Source organism: Leiobunum rupestre, chromosome 4, assembly GCF_980474605.1.
Source record: "Leiobunum rupestre chromosome 4, qqLeiRupe1.1.hap1, whole genome shotgun sequence".
Taxonomy (NCBI): domain Eukaryota; kingdom Metazoa; phylum Arthropoda; class Arachnida; order Opiliones; family Sclerosomatidae; genus Leiobunum; species Leiobunum rupestre.
Genome location: NC_143387.1, coordinates 27,755,724 through 27,772,552, shown reverse-complemented (window position 1 = coordinate 27,772,552; position 16,829 = coordinate 27,755,724). Strand labels below are relative to the sequence as shown.

At 34.0% G+C, this 16,829-nt stretch overlaps 1 protein-coding gene across 8 annotated transcripts in view; it reads right to left on the bottom strand.

Annotated features, from left to right (window-relative positions):
- Positions 1-16,829, bottom strand: part of LOC149947355 (uncharacterized) — a 34,691-nt gene continuing 17,862 nt past the window's right edge. The window contains exons 1-16 of one of the 8 annotated variants that reach the window (XM_090173260.1): positions 10,545-10,563; positions 7,732-7,991; positions 7,355-7,630; positions 7,148-7,283; positions 6,884-7,059; positions 6,656-6,813; positions 6,440-6,587; positions 6,289-6,380; positions 5,933-6,173; positions 5,551-5,868; positions 5,158-5,466; positions 4,362-5,076; positions 4,224-4,302; positions 3,992-4,159; positions 2,335-3,924; positions 1-479 (exon numbers count right to left, since the gene is read on the bottom strand). In XM_090173260.1, the coding sequence (XP_090029386.1) occupies positions 438-479; positions 2,335-3,924; positions 3,992-4,159; positions 4,224-4,302; positions 4,362-5,076; positions 5,158-5,466; positions 5,551-5,868; positions 5,933-6,173; positions 6,289-6,380; positions 6,440-6,587; positions 6,656-6,813; positions 6,884-7,059; positions 7,148-7,283; positions 7,355-7,630; positions 7,732-7,834 (4,551 nt within the window). In that variant the 5' untranslated portion in view covers positions 7,835-7,991; positions 10,545-10,563 and the 3' untranslated portion in view covers positions 1-437. Of the gene's footprint in view, positions 480-1,849; positions 3,925-3,991; positions 4,160-4,223; positions 4,303-4,361; positions 5,077-5,157; positions 5,467-5,550; positions 5,869-5,932; positions 6,174-6,288; positions 6,381-6,439; positions 6,588-6,655; positions 6,814-6,883; positions 7,060-7,147; positions 7,284-7,354; positions 7,631-7,731; positions 7,992-8,131; positions 8,150-10,208; positions 10,227-10,544; positions 10,564-16,829 lie in introns of those variants that run through there. The other 7 variants (XM_090173261.1, XM_090173262.1, XR_016480621.1 and 4 more) reach the window with 7 other exon arrangements.

Here is a 16,829-nt window from a genome sequence, read left to right as displayed (position 1 = left end):
ATATTGAACAAAAATTTATTTTATGGAAAGCACAAAATACAGGAGGTAACACCAGACAATATTTGTTTATCCTACTTTTTTTTTCTATTTGAGGGAAATATCATTTTTATATATATATGTTCTTTAGGGAGTGGGGGAAGTATTTGGAACATGGACGTTTACAAGATATGGCAACATTTTTGTTATATACAATTTTCTGTGCATTTTTTAACACAAAATATCAAAGTTATTTTCTTCAATTAGTATGTATGTATATTTACACTCAAAATAAACCATTTCTTTTTTTAATTTCCACTTTTTCAATTCGTTTATAAAATATACCCATTTATAAATCGCAACTTGACAACAATTTTCGCTAATTCCAGCTCCAAATATTGTCCCCATATTCAATAAAATTTCAACTGGAAGGAACCTTAACACGCTAAAGTCCTATAATATTAATATACTTTCCCTTTAATCTCATTTGGGCGATCATTCTTCTGTAACAATGAATTATAAAAAAGGTAAAATTTAAAATATCCAGTAGAATATTTCTTCTTTTGGGTGTATGGGTATACTTATGTATACATACATTCAAGAGAATAAATAAACTTAATTATACAGCTAATAAAATAAAAAGGTTTGGTTGATCATTGCCTTCTCTTACTAGAAAAGGCAAAGGGTTGATTTACAGTTACCAAAAATAAGTAAACTTTGAACAACCAAATAAATCAAAACTTCTTATATACATAAAACTAGTTATATTTTTCGCAAAATCATTAAGCTTTGTCGTTTTTCTTTCAAGGAAGTACTGGGGGCCCATTATTTTTAATCTTAAAATACTTCAGCCCTTATCAACTTTAAAAACATAAGACTACTTTTAAATTCTGTTACTCGTAACACCTTCCATGCTGGACCAGAACCCTGTATTATGTGACCATTAATTTAAAATTCAATTTCTTAAAATAAATTTTAAAACACTTTGAGATTACATTACCTCCCTACCTCCTATTTAACAAATATTTAAGTAGCTCAATCGATGTTCTTTATTTCCCAACAGGAAAGTTTTAAAGAAACTGCACCCATTCCAGCACACAATCTAATAAGTCATCTCTGTTCAACTTTAACATTCTACTTAACGAGACAGATGACTTAGTAATGGCACATTGTTATATGTGGCATGGATATTTGCAATCCTTCAATTGGATGGTTTTTACCATGTCCTACTCTTTTTACAGAATTGAACATGTTAATCTATGCCAGAAATACCTACACCTACAGAATGATTAAAAAATACGGTGCAGTAGTAAGCGTAAAAAACTACACAACTGGCAATGTTATGGACAACACGCATTAGGTGGTTAATTTAAAAATAGCACCGAACAAACATTTAAGGGCCAAAAAATAAGTAACTATCTTTCCCCCTCTTTTTAACCTTAATAGGCTCACTAACAAAGGTTCACTACAATGCGCACTGTAAAAATACAATGTTTGGAGGGGGAAATTTTATAGACAAGGATTTGAAGAGTTACTTTTGTAGTGAATCTCGCTTTGAGACGGTATTACACGTTTTTATACCCTGCAATATGGTTCAATATATTGGTAGTGAAGAAGAGAAGGAAAAACTTTTTTTCGCAGAGGTTGTATCGTTTAACTTTAAAATGGAAGGAATATATTTTCAGTTAGCTAAATTTCAAGCAAAAGAACAAAGGCACACGACTAAGTCCTAAACAAAACTAGTTCATTTATAAAACTTTTAGTTATAATGGGTGAGCATATTTGTTTTGTTTAATTTTAAGCTAGGTTCCTTTTTCTCTTCTGTTTGTTGAACTTGCACAATTTTATATGAAAATTGTTCCGTAATACGAACCTTTAAAATTCGTGTTTTTTGACTAGGTTAAACAATGGCTTTTTCAACCTCCACGAATGCCATATTTTTTAGGTCAAGTAGAATCTCAAAACAATCACAATTCTCATCATTGTGAAATTTGGTAAAGTTTAATGGCTAAAGTATGAGCTTGAATAAAAACTAAACTAAGAGTTGATAAGAATTAGCTCGCTAAAAATTCCATGTCCTTTGTACATACGAGCGTTGAATTAAAAACAGGTACTGTGAGGCTAAAGAATTTGTAGGCAATACCATACCCATAGCGAATATAACTTTTACAATTCGATCTGTACCATTGCGTGTAAAAGTCACAGCCAATCTGGGCATTTCAACTAGTGTGTCTTTGAGAGAAAAAAACAAAATGTTTCAGAAATTTCAACCTGAAACTTTGTTTTCTGAGGAACATTGTGCTTTGTTTAGAATCAAAAGTTATATCCAAAAAAGCTCATTCTATTCTTTCTTCATACATCAGTTATTGGCATGTCGAACTGCACATCTTTTCTACCACAAATTGAAGGAAGCTCGCCGATAGAAACGTAGCCATTACTGCGTTTAATGTTGACATCAGGAAGTGTATTTTCTTTCAATTCGGGTTTTGGAAGAAGCTCGTTTGACGGATTCATTGAGTTGAAGGATGTCCTATCTAAATTTCGTTTAGAGTTCTGCAGTAACACATCTTGAGAAACATAACCATTCGCACTGGGGGGTAATTTGGCTGGTGTAAAAGTCTCATCCAAATCGTCATAGCTTGGAGGAGTGTAGATATTGTCTGAATTCTGAAGAGAAAAAGGCTCCAGAGTTTCTTCCTGATCATCTTTCAAGGTAGGTATTATACAGCTATATGGGGCAATGCCACCACCACCATCCACTCTCTGCGGATAATTATTTAACACACTGTCATACCCCAAATCTCTGCTTTCAATCTCCTCAATTTCTAGGTCATTACTATTTTCAGAATTAGCCACCAATTGGGATATTGGAAAAATCTTCAAGGTATCTAGTCCCACGTAACCCTCTCCTGGTCTACTTGTAGATGGGGCTTCAAATGGTTTGATGGCCAAGTTAAAATTTTTATTTGCTGCATAATCAGCTTCTGCCAGTCCAATTTTGGAGTAGGCCATATCTTTATCAACAGGCTCGGAATTTTCAAATCCTTCATCAAGATCAACTTTTCCTGGTGAAGCATTTTTGTTCTTTCTTAATAAGGCTACATTGGGCAACCAGGGCACCTGATTTTCTTTTTGTTGTAAGAACTCTTTAGGGTTCTTATCCACCATAGAGAAAGCCATTCCAACTGTGATGTAAGGGTTGTTTATATTAGAAGGTGATTCCATGCGTCGCATTCCAAATCTAGAATAAGGCAACATAGCACCCTCTTCAACTTTAGAGCCATTTTCCGTTAACGTTTCGTTTCTGTCACGGAAAAAACTCTTGCAACCAAGGATATCTTGAATACTTCGAGACAGTCCTAATTTGGAGTACTGCGCAGCCACGGCAGGATCTAAAATGGTTCCATCCACTCTTGGCTCTGCATGAACGCAAGAATAAGGGTTAACTTCATCCATTTCATTTATTGATGGTTCACTATTGGCCAAATTGTGACCATAAAGCTGTAAGTTTTGCCCACGTGAAATTGGTACGTAGCAAGATTGTTCTATTGCAAATTTGCTGTAAGGAGCTGGAGGAGAGTAACTTCCCAAGGCTTTATTTCTAGAATCCACACAGCTTGAAAACTGAGAATATGGACTCGCAGGTGATTTGGACTTCTCATCAGATTCATCTCCTTTATCCACACCAGAGTCTTTGCTTCCAGAAACACAAGAAACATTTAAAGACTTCTCTTCTGGTTTAGCATCTAACACTTGGCCATCTTGTGCCACTTCTGGTGAAGGTGGCTTTTTAATATCAGCTTCGTTACCGCTATCTGATGAGAGGTTAGTACGATGTGTTAGAGAGGAGGATAAACTATCATGTCCACCAGTACTGCCGCACCCGCTACTGTCCCCACTGGGATTGCGCTTAGCTTTCTCTGTTATTATATTCTGTTTGGTTATAAGCTGTTAAAAGTAGGGAAAAAATTTAATTATTAAGTTCAATACGATAATTAAAATGATATTTAGATACCTCATCGGTTGATGTTGCACTAAATTGAGACGTTCCAGAGCCATGTCGATTTTTAAAGCTGTCATCATTTGAAATAAATGAATCCAAACGACCATAGGCTGGTTTTGGACTTGCATCAGGATTGCACTGTAGACCATTTTTAAAGTTCTCATAAGAGCTTGTAGGATTCTTGGTAAAATATTCCCAATTAACATAAAATTAAAAAATATACTGCTAATTTAAAGACACTTACAGAATGTGGAGAATTAAGTAAACCAGGAGGTAATTCAACACCACCGACATTCTTCATATTTTGAACTTTTTCTCTCATCCTAAAGTGTATAACATATATAATAACGTATACCTTGAGCAAGCAACAGAAAATACATACCATCGAACAAGCATGTATAGAATTCCGATTAATGGCACTAGTGCCAAAACAGCACCTATGATCAGTCCAACTGTCAAAGAACTGAAGCTTGCATCAGAGCTCAAGTAACATAATGTTTCTTTATTTGGTGGACTCTCATGACCATATAACAGTGTTCCATTTAGTTTATTAACTGCTCGAATGGTGAAAAAAAATGGAGTTGCTGCTTGATCATCACTTCCACAATCGATATTCAATGATAAACCTCTGGTGTCTCCACTAACATTTAGTTCATTAACGTAAGATTCATTTTGCCTTTGATGTTCTCGACGCCAACTGATAATGTAAGCATCAATTGGGCCATTTGGGTTTAGAGGTGGTGTCCAACTAAGCAAAACTGATGTTTGATTATTTTCAATTATGTCTGGTTTGTTCATGACTCCCGGTTCACTTATGCCAGTTTTCAAAAGTTTTACAAATGTTGCTGTGCAAAGATTGCCATTCACACAAGCCTTAATTCCTATAGAATACTCATGGTAGGCAGTGAGGTTCGCAAAGGTTGCGTTAAATATTTCATATTTTCCATTCCCAGGAACAATGTCGATCTCTTTAGGACCGCCCAAAATAATATATTTTGTTATAATTCCATTAGGCGTTAAAGGTGGTTTCCACAAAACAGTAGCCGAATTTGGAGTTACATTTGTAATACGAAAATCTCGAGGAGGATCGGCAGGTGCTGAAATTAGAAAAATCAAAAGGTTTTATAATAACTTGGACAATAGAGAAAAATACCAAAGCCATACAAAAATAGAATTACCAGCTTGGTTAGTAGTGGCACATACAATATCGCTGTATTCGCTCAAGCCAGCTTTTACCTTCACAGCAATTCGCACGGAATAAGTCGTGAATGGTTGAAGACCACTCAGTGTTAATTCCGAATTGGGTTGAAGATTTACATATTTTGGATCAACACACGAATGCGGATTGCAGTCCTGAAGGCAACGACTATATGAAATGTTGAAATGCTCCACAACAGCAGACGAAGCTATGCAGTCCAAGTTTCCAGTTATTATCAGCTCAGTTGAACTCTTTTTATTAACTTTTACATTTTTAATTTTTTCAAGAACTGAATAATAAAATAAAAATATTAAATTATAAAAGGTAAGGTAGAAACAACTTATAGTTAAATATTTAAATAATTTAACTTCACCTTTATTGTAAGGTACTATACATGGTACCCACTCCAGACCAGAAGATGAACCAAATTTATTATTGGCAGCCACCGCAAAATTGTAAATGTGTTTATTATCAGATATTTGGAAAAAATGTGATTTAGCACTGGCTGGAAGTTCAATCCAGTCAATTTCACCAGCGCATCTACCCTCTTTCGGCCTTGGTTGCAAAACACGGCATTTGGCTACAGTATAGCTAACAATATCGCCATTTTTGTAACTATGATGTGGTATCCAAGTAACGTTATATCCGTCATCATCCGAAGATGCGGAAACTTCATTCGGTGGATTTGGTACTGAAAAAATACATTGAATTAGAAAAAAAAATTAAACTAATTATTATTATTATTCTCAACACACTCTTATTCTTTTTTGGCAAAATAACACTAGCACTGTCATTTGATTCTCCCTCCTTATTCTTGGTTTTAATTACAAATTGGTAGTCTTTATTTACACTTAGAGTCGAAAAAGTGACAAACGTATCATTTATATCGACTTCCTTCATCTCGCCATTAGTTCTTTTACGCCGTTCGACATTGGTTTCTGAGACATAGATGATATATTTGCAGTCTTCACCATTGCAGTTTTTTTTACCAATTCCCTAAATTTGAGTTAGAAAAAGATCTCAGAAATGTGTTTTATGACATCATTTTCTTCAATGGCATTGTAGACATGTTTAATTAAAGAAACATTAAAGGGAAATAACTATAATTTACCTGCCAATATAGAGTGACTGAACGACGGCCTTGGTTTTCCCAATTTTTCACATCAAATGACTGATTAATTATTTTTGGTAGAATATATGGCACTGTAAGAATTACTTTTGATTAGTTCCTGATACAAAAAAACCAAAGTAAGAGTTATTACCATCTGGTAATGTTTTCAGCGAATCATAGATATAGTCACTCCATAAGTTTGTAGCATTTATTACCCTACAGCGAATTCGAATGCTATATCTCAAATTAGGAATCAGTTGTATTGTCTTATTAAAAACATTTGTTCCAACATCTTCGGTCTATTGTTAGACAGTTAAAAATTAATAATCTTTTAAGATCCAACAAATTCCAGGAAAAAGTTAATCACCGTAAAATGGTCATCATATCCATCAGCTTTGTATCCAAGCTCATAAACTACTGGAGGAGTAAGTATTTCAGGCATTTCCTTGGGGTGCACCCAGGTTAGATTTGCAGAATTTTTCCCAACTTCTGTAATGTTGAGTTTAGTCGGTGGACCGGCGTGAACTATTTACAACCCAAAAGGTTTAGTACTTTGAAATTTTATTTAAATTTTAAAATCCCCCAAATATATTACTTAATTCATGGTGATTCAAGGTGTACTTTTTAAACCATGTACCGAAAGCATTTACTCCAGTTAGTCGAAAATACAACATGTTAGCTTGTCGATAATAGAGTTGAGGTGTGTGTAGAGTCCACTCGCACCAGTCTTTCGCCCGAGATTTACTAGCATTTTGAGGACATCCAAATACACTATTAACAAAATCATTATCAAGTAAAAATTAGAAAACTATCCAACAAACATTTTCCAAGTCTGGGTCCCAATATATTGTGAACTTACTAAGTTTCCAGGTAATCAGGTATGTATTTAAGGGTATAGTTTGTCGGAATTGGATTAAAGGTACGATTCCAACTGCACCGTAGATTTACAAAAGCTTCACTGATACAAGTAAAATTCTCCACTGGTTTTGGCTCGTCTATCACATAATCAACAAAAAAAATCAATACATTATAGTGGTAAATATATAAGTAAAATCTTCTAACTTACATCCAAATAGGTACGATGACATGCATATTAGAGTTTTATGAGCTTTGCAAATATAAAAACCAGAATCATCCGTTGTTGCATTTAAAACATCAAACTCTACAGTTAAGTTATCAACGCAACGAGTAGCGAGAGTTCGATTATTAACTGAAACTTTCAGGTCGGAGCAATTTGCATGTACTGTTTTATTATTTATGGTGAAATTAGTACTATGCAAACTGCAATTGAAGGTATGAGAGGTATTCACTTTGAAAACATTATCCCCATGTGGATACAAATCTATTAAAAACAGAAAAATAGGGTTTTAATGAAAATTAGTTGATCTGTTACACTTTGTGCTTAAAGTCTACTTTAGTTGCATGATGTTATTGAATACGTACACCCAAAATTATGATTAGAGCCTTTTAAACAGCCAATGATTGGCTGCACATTCCACATTAAGAAGAGCATTAAAGAAAAAATCTTCGAAATCAATTGTAACATTTTCAATCTTCCAAAAGTAACGAGAGTTTGAAATACAAAATCCTCTCAGTCAATCATAATTTAGAAGAATGTGTTTTTCCACTTGCGTTCAATCATTCAAAATGGCCGGAGTGATTGTGGACACTGAACCAACACTTTCACCTTTACCAATGAAACTCTGAAAATAAAAATACAAACATGAATTTTTTTTAATAATTAAAATGTGTTTGAACTGTAAATGACAATATTCCCAGCACTATATTCACAAATTCAGAATGAATTTATCAATTTAATAAAACAGTAAATATTATACAACACCTAAATTTTTTCGGTAAAAAGACCCATTTTAAGAGGAAACGCGAGTGGCTTTGATAGATAAGAGAAAGACAGGAAAAAGAAAAACCACTACCCTGAGTTAAAGGACAGGATTTTACAACACAGAATTCTCATTTGAAAAATCAACACTTTGTAAAATGACATGAAACCTCTGTTAAATGAAATAAAAAATTCACCCATAGATTAATTTTAATTATTCAAAAAAATTCGACAGTGACAAGCTATAAATAATTATGCTTCACAATAAAATAAAGAATCATCTCAGAGATCTAGATAGTAGAAATTATTCCTAAAACCTTATTTCTACTAAGAAAACTAAGCTCCTTTCAGTCCCACCTTACCACACATGGAAAAGCTTAGGCGGACTATACACTACTATAATACAGGGTGTCCACTAAAAACGATCCAGGGCCAATATCTCAGAACCCGTTTTCTCTAGGAATTTAATTTTTTTTTATGTTACGTAGCACGTGCAGGGGGCAAAGAAGAATGATAACCTCGATGACCTTGAACCATGTCTTCAAGGTCATCCAAAAACTATCTCGAGAACCGTAAGTGTTAGAAAGTTGGTTCCAACTAGAAAAGTGTTCCCCGTCACGTTTTATGCCTACATAGCGTGAACGTGATCGGATTCGACCAATAGTAAGTCTATAAAATTGTTACCAAAATCACAAAGGTCGTAAAAGGGAAAATTACAAGACAGCGCTAATAACTCCAAAACAAGTCGTCTAAATTATCGAAATTTGCTAGACAATCGCATCATGGTACGATATTTTAATATTTGGAAAATTGTACGAAATTGAACCATGTCTTCAAGGTCATACTAAAATTATCTCGAGAACCATTAGGTTTAGATCAAAAATTCCAATTAGAAATTATAATTTTAAGTTATTAATACATAAAATGTGACGAAGAACAACTTTCTAATTGGAATTTTTGCTCTAAACGTAATGATTCTCGAGATAATTTTAGTATGACCTTGAAGACATGGTTCAAGGTCGTACAATTTTCCAAATATTAAAATATCCTACCATGATGCGATTGTCTAGCAAATTTCGATAATGTAGACGACTTGTTTTGGAGTTATTAGCGCTGTCTTGCAATTTTCCCTTTTACGACCTTTGTGATTTTGGTAACAATTTTATAGACTTACTATTCGTCGAATCCGATCATGTTCACGCTATGTAGGCATAAAACGTGACGGGGAACACTTTTCTAATTGAAACCAACTTTCTAACACTTACGGTTCTCGAGATAGTTTTTGGATGACCTTGAAGACATGGTTCAAGGTCATCGAGGTTATCATTCTTCTTTGGCCCCCTGCACGAGCTACGTAACATAAAAATTTTAAATTCCTAGAGAAAACGGTTTCTGAGATATTCGCCCTGGATCGTTTTTTAGTGGACACCCTGTATAGTAGTAGAAAAAGTAGCACTGCGCAAAGAGTGATTGAAAGGAAGTATAACAAGTTCATTAGGTTTTCTTTCTAATGAGTTATGTTAATTTCGACGCAAGGGGTTGGGCAAAATATTTCAAGGGAGTTGTTTTGCCTCCAAAATTTTAAGATGGGTAGCGGTATGGATATAAAGCGATTCAAACCAGGATAGCCTGATATTTGGGTAGAGGGTAAAAAAGGGGTAAAGTTTATACAGATAGTAACTCTCATAATGGCAGGGAGAAAAGAAATATGTAAATCAGGAAGATAAAAATTCCCCATCTATGACCATAAAAATATAATTTGTTTCTAAATGAGAATTTTATTCCGACTAACATGTTAGCATGCGAAAAACTGGCTTGAGGTGCCATCGATTAGCTATTTTTTCCTTCAAGTTTTTTTCAACACCAGTTGCTGTATAAATAAGTTCATCAGCTTAACATATTTATTCAAGAGAATAAAACTATGCCTTCCCCTCTCATCCAAAAATGTGAATTTCATTCCAAGGGCGTTTTGTAAGAATTTGACTTTTCTTAGTTAAGTTTTGACGATGGAGCAATGGCGATTAAATGCGCAATTTTGAATTTCCCACCTGCATATTAATAGGAAATTGAGGCTTTGAACCTTTTTCATGGGAGTTCTAATCGAAATTCGAAGCAGATGGAATTGTCGGTTAACAATAGAAATATACCCAAATTAATCAATGCTAGGGATGGTACTTGTTCTTCCAATAAAATGACTTAGTTTCTTTCAATTTCTTAAATTAAAGTACACAAGTTCTAGATTAAAGATATAGTTTAATTGAAAAAGGACATTACTCAGATATAAAATTGAGATCATTATTAAAAATAATAATAATAATGATACTCTCTTTAAATGAATTAGTCACAATATATTTGCATCTACAAATACACAAATTAGAACCAGAGTCTCACCTTTAAAGAAGGGGCATTTGTTTACCTGAAAACTTGATATCAGTTAGTACATAAGTCAATAACAAAGCCTTTATTGAAGACTTGGGGTTATAATTATAGTACCTTTAAAAATTAATTTTAATTATTAACATACATTTTTAAGGTAATATAATACTAACCCTAAGACTCGAATAAAGAAACTTAATGCAATAACTAATATAAAAATTTCAGTTAAACAAGTTACCTACTAATTTTATTTATAATTAGTTTGGTTTGACTTCTCCAAATTGTACAGTGTTATCCAAAAAACATTTAACTTTTCTATTATTTCATTAGATTTTAGAAATTAACAATTATTTTTACCATTAACCTCAATTTAAAAATTATAAAATAAAAATAATATGAGATAGAAGAATTAATTCTAAACTTAAATGATTCAAATAAAATAGATGATTTCTGCATATGGTAATTAAAATATTACCCTCTTGACTATAATTAACTTTATCGTTAATTAATTTTATAATTGTAAAGCTATTACATATTAAAATTTTTACATATGAGGATTAACACCACAATGTATTAATGCCATTGTTTCTGAACTGATTTATCTTTCATACACCCTTTAGTCTTTAGACGCCAATGACAAGTTATTTCAAGATGATTTAGGAAGAGGAATGGATGCCTATTTCTCTAATACTGATACAAGAAAAATATTTTCAGAAAAAACTTTTACATAAGAAAATTATCGATTAACTAATGATAAGAACTTTTCGCCACTAAGCAAAAATCGTTTTTAAAAGGCACAAAGAGTGTAAACCTTTTTGGAGAAAAGTCCATGCCAGTGGCAAATAGTGTAAAATTGTCAAATAGTGGCTAATAAAGGAAAATTGCATTTAAAAGATAGAAAAAGTAATTGGAATTAATTTTTAAGAAGTTTATTGTAAAAATGTTTTAGTTTTTCACTAAACTTACAATGTTAGAATAAATTATTCCAAAAACAATTAAAGGACTATTCTAATGTTAATCAGAATCTGTATATTTCTAAGCATATATATTTGCCTTAAGTAGCCCAAATCTGTAATTTCTGTGTTAAAATGTTTTTTTATTAAATATTTACTGTCCACTTTTGGCCAGATTCTCCACTAAATTCACTTTTGTCCAGGCTGGAATTTTCCACTATTTTCCACACTATAATTGTCCACTATTTTCCACACTATAATTGTCCACCTGGCTTTTTCCACCTTGGAACACTGGATATTCGATTTGCGATAGAAAATATGTATCACGGCAAATGAAAAGAAACTTTTTTTAATGAAAAATTGGAATAAAATGGTATGACAGTGCACTGAACCGTCTTTTATAATGATTTTGTAATATACACTACTGTTAATATCGGCTGTACCCATAACGGTGCATCCCTATTTAATAATCCCTTAACGAGATCGATGTCTCTAATGTCTAATGGGGCTGTGCGAGTACTCGAACTCGATCTCGAATAAGTAATTGTAGAATTCTCGTCGATTAGCGAGTACCAAAAAATTGCACATTCGGGTACCCGATTACTCGAATAAGTTTCTCTCTAAACTCGTGGAATATTTGTTTTTTTTCTATCCTCGTTGCTTCAAAGTTTAAAGAGGGGTTTTTACAACTTTTTGGAGGCAATAAACGGTACCTACAAAGTTGTGGATACTATGGTTTATTTAAATTAAAGGAATATTTTTCAGCATTGAAAGTTACTTTATACTCCTTTTAAATTTAATCTCATAATTACTTGAACAAAACCAGCTCCCAATCAAATACTCGTTAAAAATATTACTCGACTCGAATAAGATAAAGTTTCCCCTTAATCAAGTACTCGATTACTCGACTTCAATATTACTCGACTCGAAAAAAATGATACTCGATAACAGACTCGATTGCCTAAAACCACTATTCGCACAGCCCTAGTCTCTAATATTTTTTTCTGTCAAGCGTTCAAAATTCGGCAATAAACGGTATTTCAAAGAGACAAGACATCTCTTTATCAACCCCATTACTTCAAAACAGGAGATCGAAACGCGTAAAAACTAACTTTCGGAAATCGGAATGAAACGGGGACAAAACGGCTAAAACGACCAGCTCATAAATCGTCATTTCTGTCTCTCGCTCAAAAAGCCCGTACACGTGCTCAATAGAGCATTAATTAAATGGAGGGGGCGGCCGCGAATCTGACAGAGAGTGTTTGAATCAATGAACGAGACGAAACCGGTTATTGCCTAACAGGGATGAGGAAGTTATACCGACAAAATGACTAGTTATGACTATGGGAAAAAAATCCATAAAACAATACGGGAGGAACCGAATGGTTACACCGAGTTAACAAAACTACAATAAAATTATGTTTAAAAAAAAATGCAGATGACTTAACACTTCAATCGACTGTCAGCGAAAAACAATAAAAAATGCTTTATAGTCAAAAGTAGATAATATGCCTCGTAGATGTAAATATCTATATCGGTACCCTGTTATAAGCTAGAAACACGGAAGTTTTAAAAGTAAGTTTTCGAAAAACTAGCGCGTGCGATTAAACCGGAACAGGGTTCGTACGAAAAGTTCTGATCTAAAATCTCTGACTTTTCCAGGTTATCCCTGACCAATTTTTGCTAATATTCCTGACCTTTTGGTTATATTTTTGGAATTTTTTAAAAATTATTTTAGGTCAAAAATTCGTTGTTAATGTGTGGTTTGGTTGACTAACTAAAATCCCTGACTTATCCCTGACTTTCTACGAAATCATTTAAATCCCTGACTTATTCCTGACATTTTTCCTCCATTTTACAGATCCCTGACTTATCCAGGTTTTTCAGGATATCAAGGTTCTGTACGAACCCTGCGGAAAAATATAATTTGTAGATAAGTAAATATTCCTACGTAGTTTAAGTTCTACATTTTACATCGTTAGTCGGAGTAATACCGATTTTTAGAATACATCTATCGAAGGTTATATACTTCTGATATAGCGTATTCCGCCACTAACAAGGAGAGTACCCGAGGTGTTTATGGCCGATTTTGTTCAAAGTCGGGCGTAATGTAGACCTATATGAGATATGAAATTTCCGAAAAGGAGACGTGGCACTATCCATTCGATTTGCCATGGCAACCGAAAACGTTTTTGATCACTTAAAACAGAAAAATCTCCATTCAAAAAAGCATGGGATTTTCTCGGTTTCACCTACGAAAATTAAAAAAAAAAAAATTTAAAATCACGAAATGGGTAATTTGGACCACATTTAGGTAAATTTCATCAAGTTTGGGTAAACTGGAACATTTTTGGGTAAAATAAGGAAAAAAATCTTATTCTTGTTTTAAGTGGTCAAAAACATTTTCGGTTACCATGGCAAATCGAATGGGTAGTGCAACGTCTCCTTTTGGGAAATTTCATATCTCATATAGGTCTACATTACGGCCGACTTGGAACAAATTCGGATATTATAACCTCGGGTACTCTCCTTGTAAGTATTAGGTAAGAAGAGCGTAAAGCGAATTGAATGAAAGAATTAGAAACGAGACAGTAGACAATACAGAACGATATAGAGCAAAGTGTCTTACATTGGCGTGGAAAATGGATAAATAGTGGGGCTAGGATCGCAGCCTTAGAACGGAGCAGAACGGAACAATTATTTCTATCTCGGTACTGGCACTCCGAGACACTCGTGATGCCGCTCACACTCTCCAGTCTGGAACCAAATAACTGTCTCTCTCTTGGGTTGGATTATTTTATATAACACACCAAGCGCGGCCGATTATAAACGTCTGAACTCCCGAAACGGGGGTCAAATAGGAAACTCAAATTTATTCGACCCCCCTTAAAGTTCGTATATTATACAAAGAAGTTTTCATTTGAGATAGTTCTCTTTAAAAATACCACAGCGCGAAGGGCCCTCATTTTCCTTCAACTCCAAAAATTAATTTCGTCAAATCGCGATGAAAAGGGTGTATCGAATGATCAATCCTTGACCTCCGGGGGAGGGGGATGAAGAAGGTCAAACTGTCGAAATGAACGACACTCTTGGGGTCAAATGTTTGTTAAATGGCTTCATTTATCACGGCGTCTCTCTTAACGTTATAATTCCGGAGAATTCGTCGTATTTCGTTAGAACGGAATGGATTACCAAGAATTAATTCAACTTAAGACCTAAATCGGCATTAACTAGAAAAGAAAACGAGTAAAAAAGCACAAGGGTCGAGCATTGACAAGTTGGATTATCAATTGGCAGCAACGGGGGATGTTTACGAATATCAATCATATCATATACGATTTCAAATATATAAAGAGTGGTTTCTCGGTATGCCAGCGTTTCTCGTACGAACTAGATGGGTAGAGATCTTTTTGTTTTAATGAGAATTTGGCGTCTCCTCCATCCACCGTTCGAGGTCCCAACCCTCTGTGAGAAATGAGCGCCTACAAAAAATTCCTACCGTGATTACATTTCTTCGGATGCCAGAACAAATATTTAACTTTGTTTGTTTAGTTGGTAGTTTATATCGAGTTCTTTGACGAATGATGACGCCTTATAAGTTTGAGACTATGGCTATCTGGCCAAGTGGGAAAGATCCTACGATTCTGTAAGCCACGTTTCACTTCGAAGGACCACCGATTTCAAAATGGTTTCGGGACCAATATGCTACTAACAGGGTTCGTACGAAAATTTCTGATCTAAAATCTCTGACTTTTCAAGGTTATCCCCGACCAATTTTTGCCAATATTCCTGACCTTTTTGGTTATATTTTTGGATTTTTTTTATTATTTTAGTTAAAAAAAATTTTATTAATGTGTGGTTTGGTTGACTAACTAAAATCCATGATTTTCAACGAAATTATTTAAATCCCTGACTTATCCCTGACATTTTTCCTCCATTTTACAGATCCCTGACTTATCCAGGTTCTGTACGAACCCTGTACTAAGCTCCTGCTACGCATTGTAACCCGGCCACCTGAATTAAAGGCTTCAAAAGTCGCTTGATGACTTAGGCCTAAGGTGGTGCCTTGGGTATTAGCCTAGCTGATCATTATTATTATTATTTATTTATTATTAAATTTCTAAAGTCTAAAATTTGAAAACATTCCGTTGCGCGGTATTTCAATAATAATAGTATCTGATTTTCTGAAATTTCGTAGGGGTTTAAAAGTAATTTAAAGTAATAAAATATAAAAATATCAAACAGGCAAAATATGATTACCATTCATTTTATTCAAAAAATAGGTTTAAATTTTTATGGGCTGATATTATTCGCGGAATATTTTGCGTATGCCTTAACGAAAACTATAGATAAAAAAATTCGCCAGAGTCAAAAGCATTCAGTTATTTTCAACTTTGACCCTGCAATTAGATAAATTGATCCGATAATATTTTCTATTTATTAATATTCCAAGATTTGTTCTTTTCTAAAAATGGAACGGTCCGCCAAATGTTTGAGCAATGAATCGAATTGAAGGGGTACACGAGCCCTTCACCAGAACCCTTTTGTTAATCCCTACTTAGTGGTACGCCGATTTCGCCATCATCTCATTAAGCAATATATAAAAAAATATTCGATTTCCCCCATCGCCGCGGCCACTCGAGAAAAGCGAATGAGGAACCGAAAGTTGGCGAGAAGAGTTGGATACAAATTCTCAAGAACCGGAATATTCGGGAATTAAGAACGGGTTTTCATTAAATTTCGAAATCCCAAGTCTGCCTATTTCAGTCCTTAACTCCAATTCGACATTCGAGACTAAAATATTTGGGAATCGTAATATTAATCTACGAAACGAGCGCAAAATAACGAAATTATACGCCTTCATTAATAATGGAAATCGAAAAAACGAACGATGGAAATTTTTCTCATTTTAATTTAATAATTCAGGTATTTTTACACATTTAACGATACATTTAATGATTGACGGTTTCTTGGTATGGGTAAAGTGAGAGTAAAGTGAATTTTATCGTGTTTCGTTTACTTTGAATTCCTGCAGAATAATTTTTCACATTTTCGTTATTTCATCGCAGCATTTTATTCGTTTTAAAAACCAAAAAAAAAGGGATTGCGTTCAAATGTCATAAGCTAATAAAATCTAGTTTAAAGAGATAGTGCCAACTCAGATTAATTTAAAATTTTGTTCTTTGGCTTACACGTTATGATAGCTTTTTAAGTCTGGAATCAGAATATATATACATATTAGCACTTTCAATTAGTATTTAGTTTTATATTTTAATGTAAAATAATGGTATTTCAATAGCCGCGCAAAACTTTACAGATTGTTGACGTCATGAGTTTGGTCGATTTCGGCGCGCTCGAGCGGCGGGGAATTT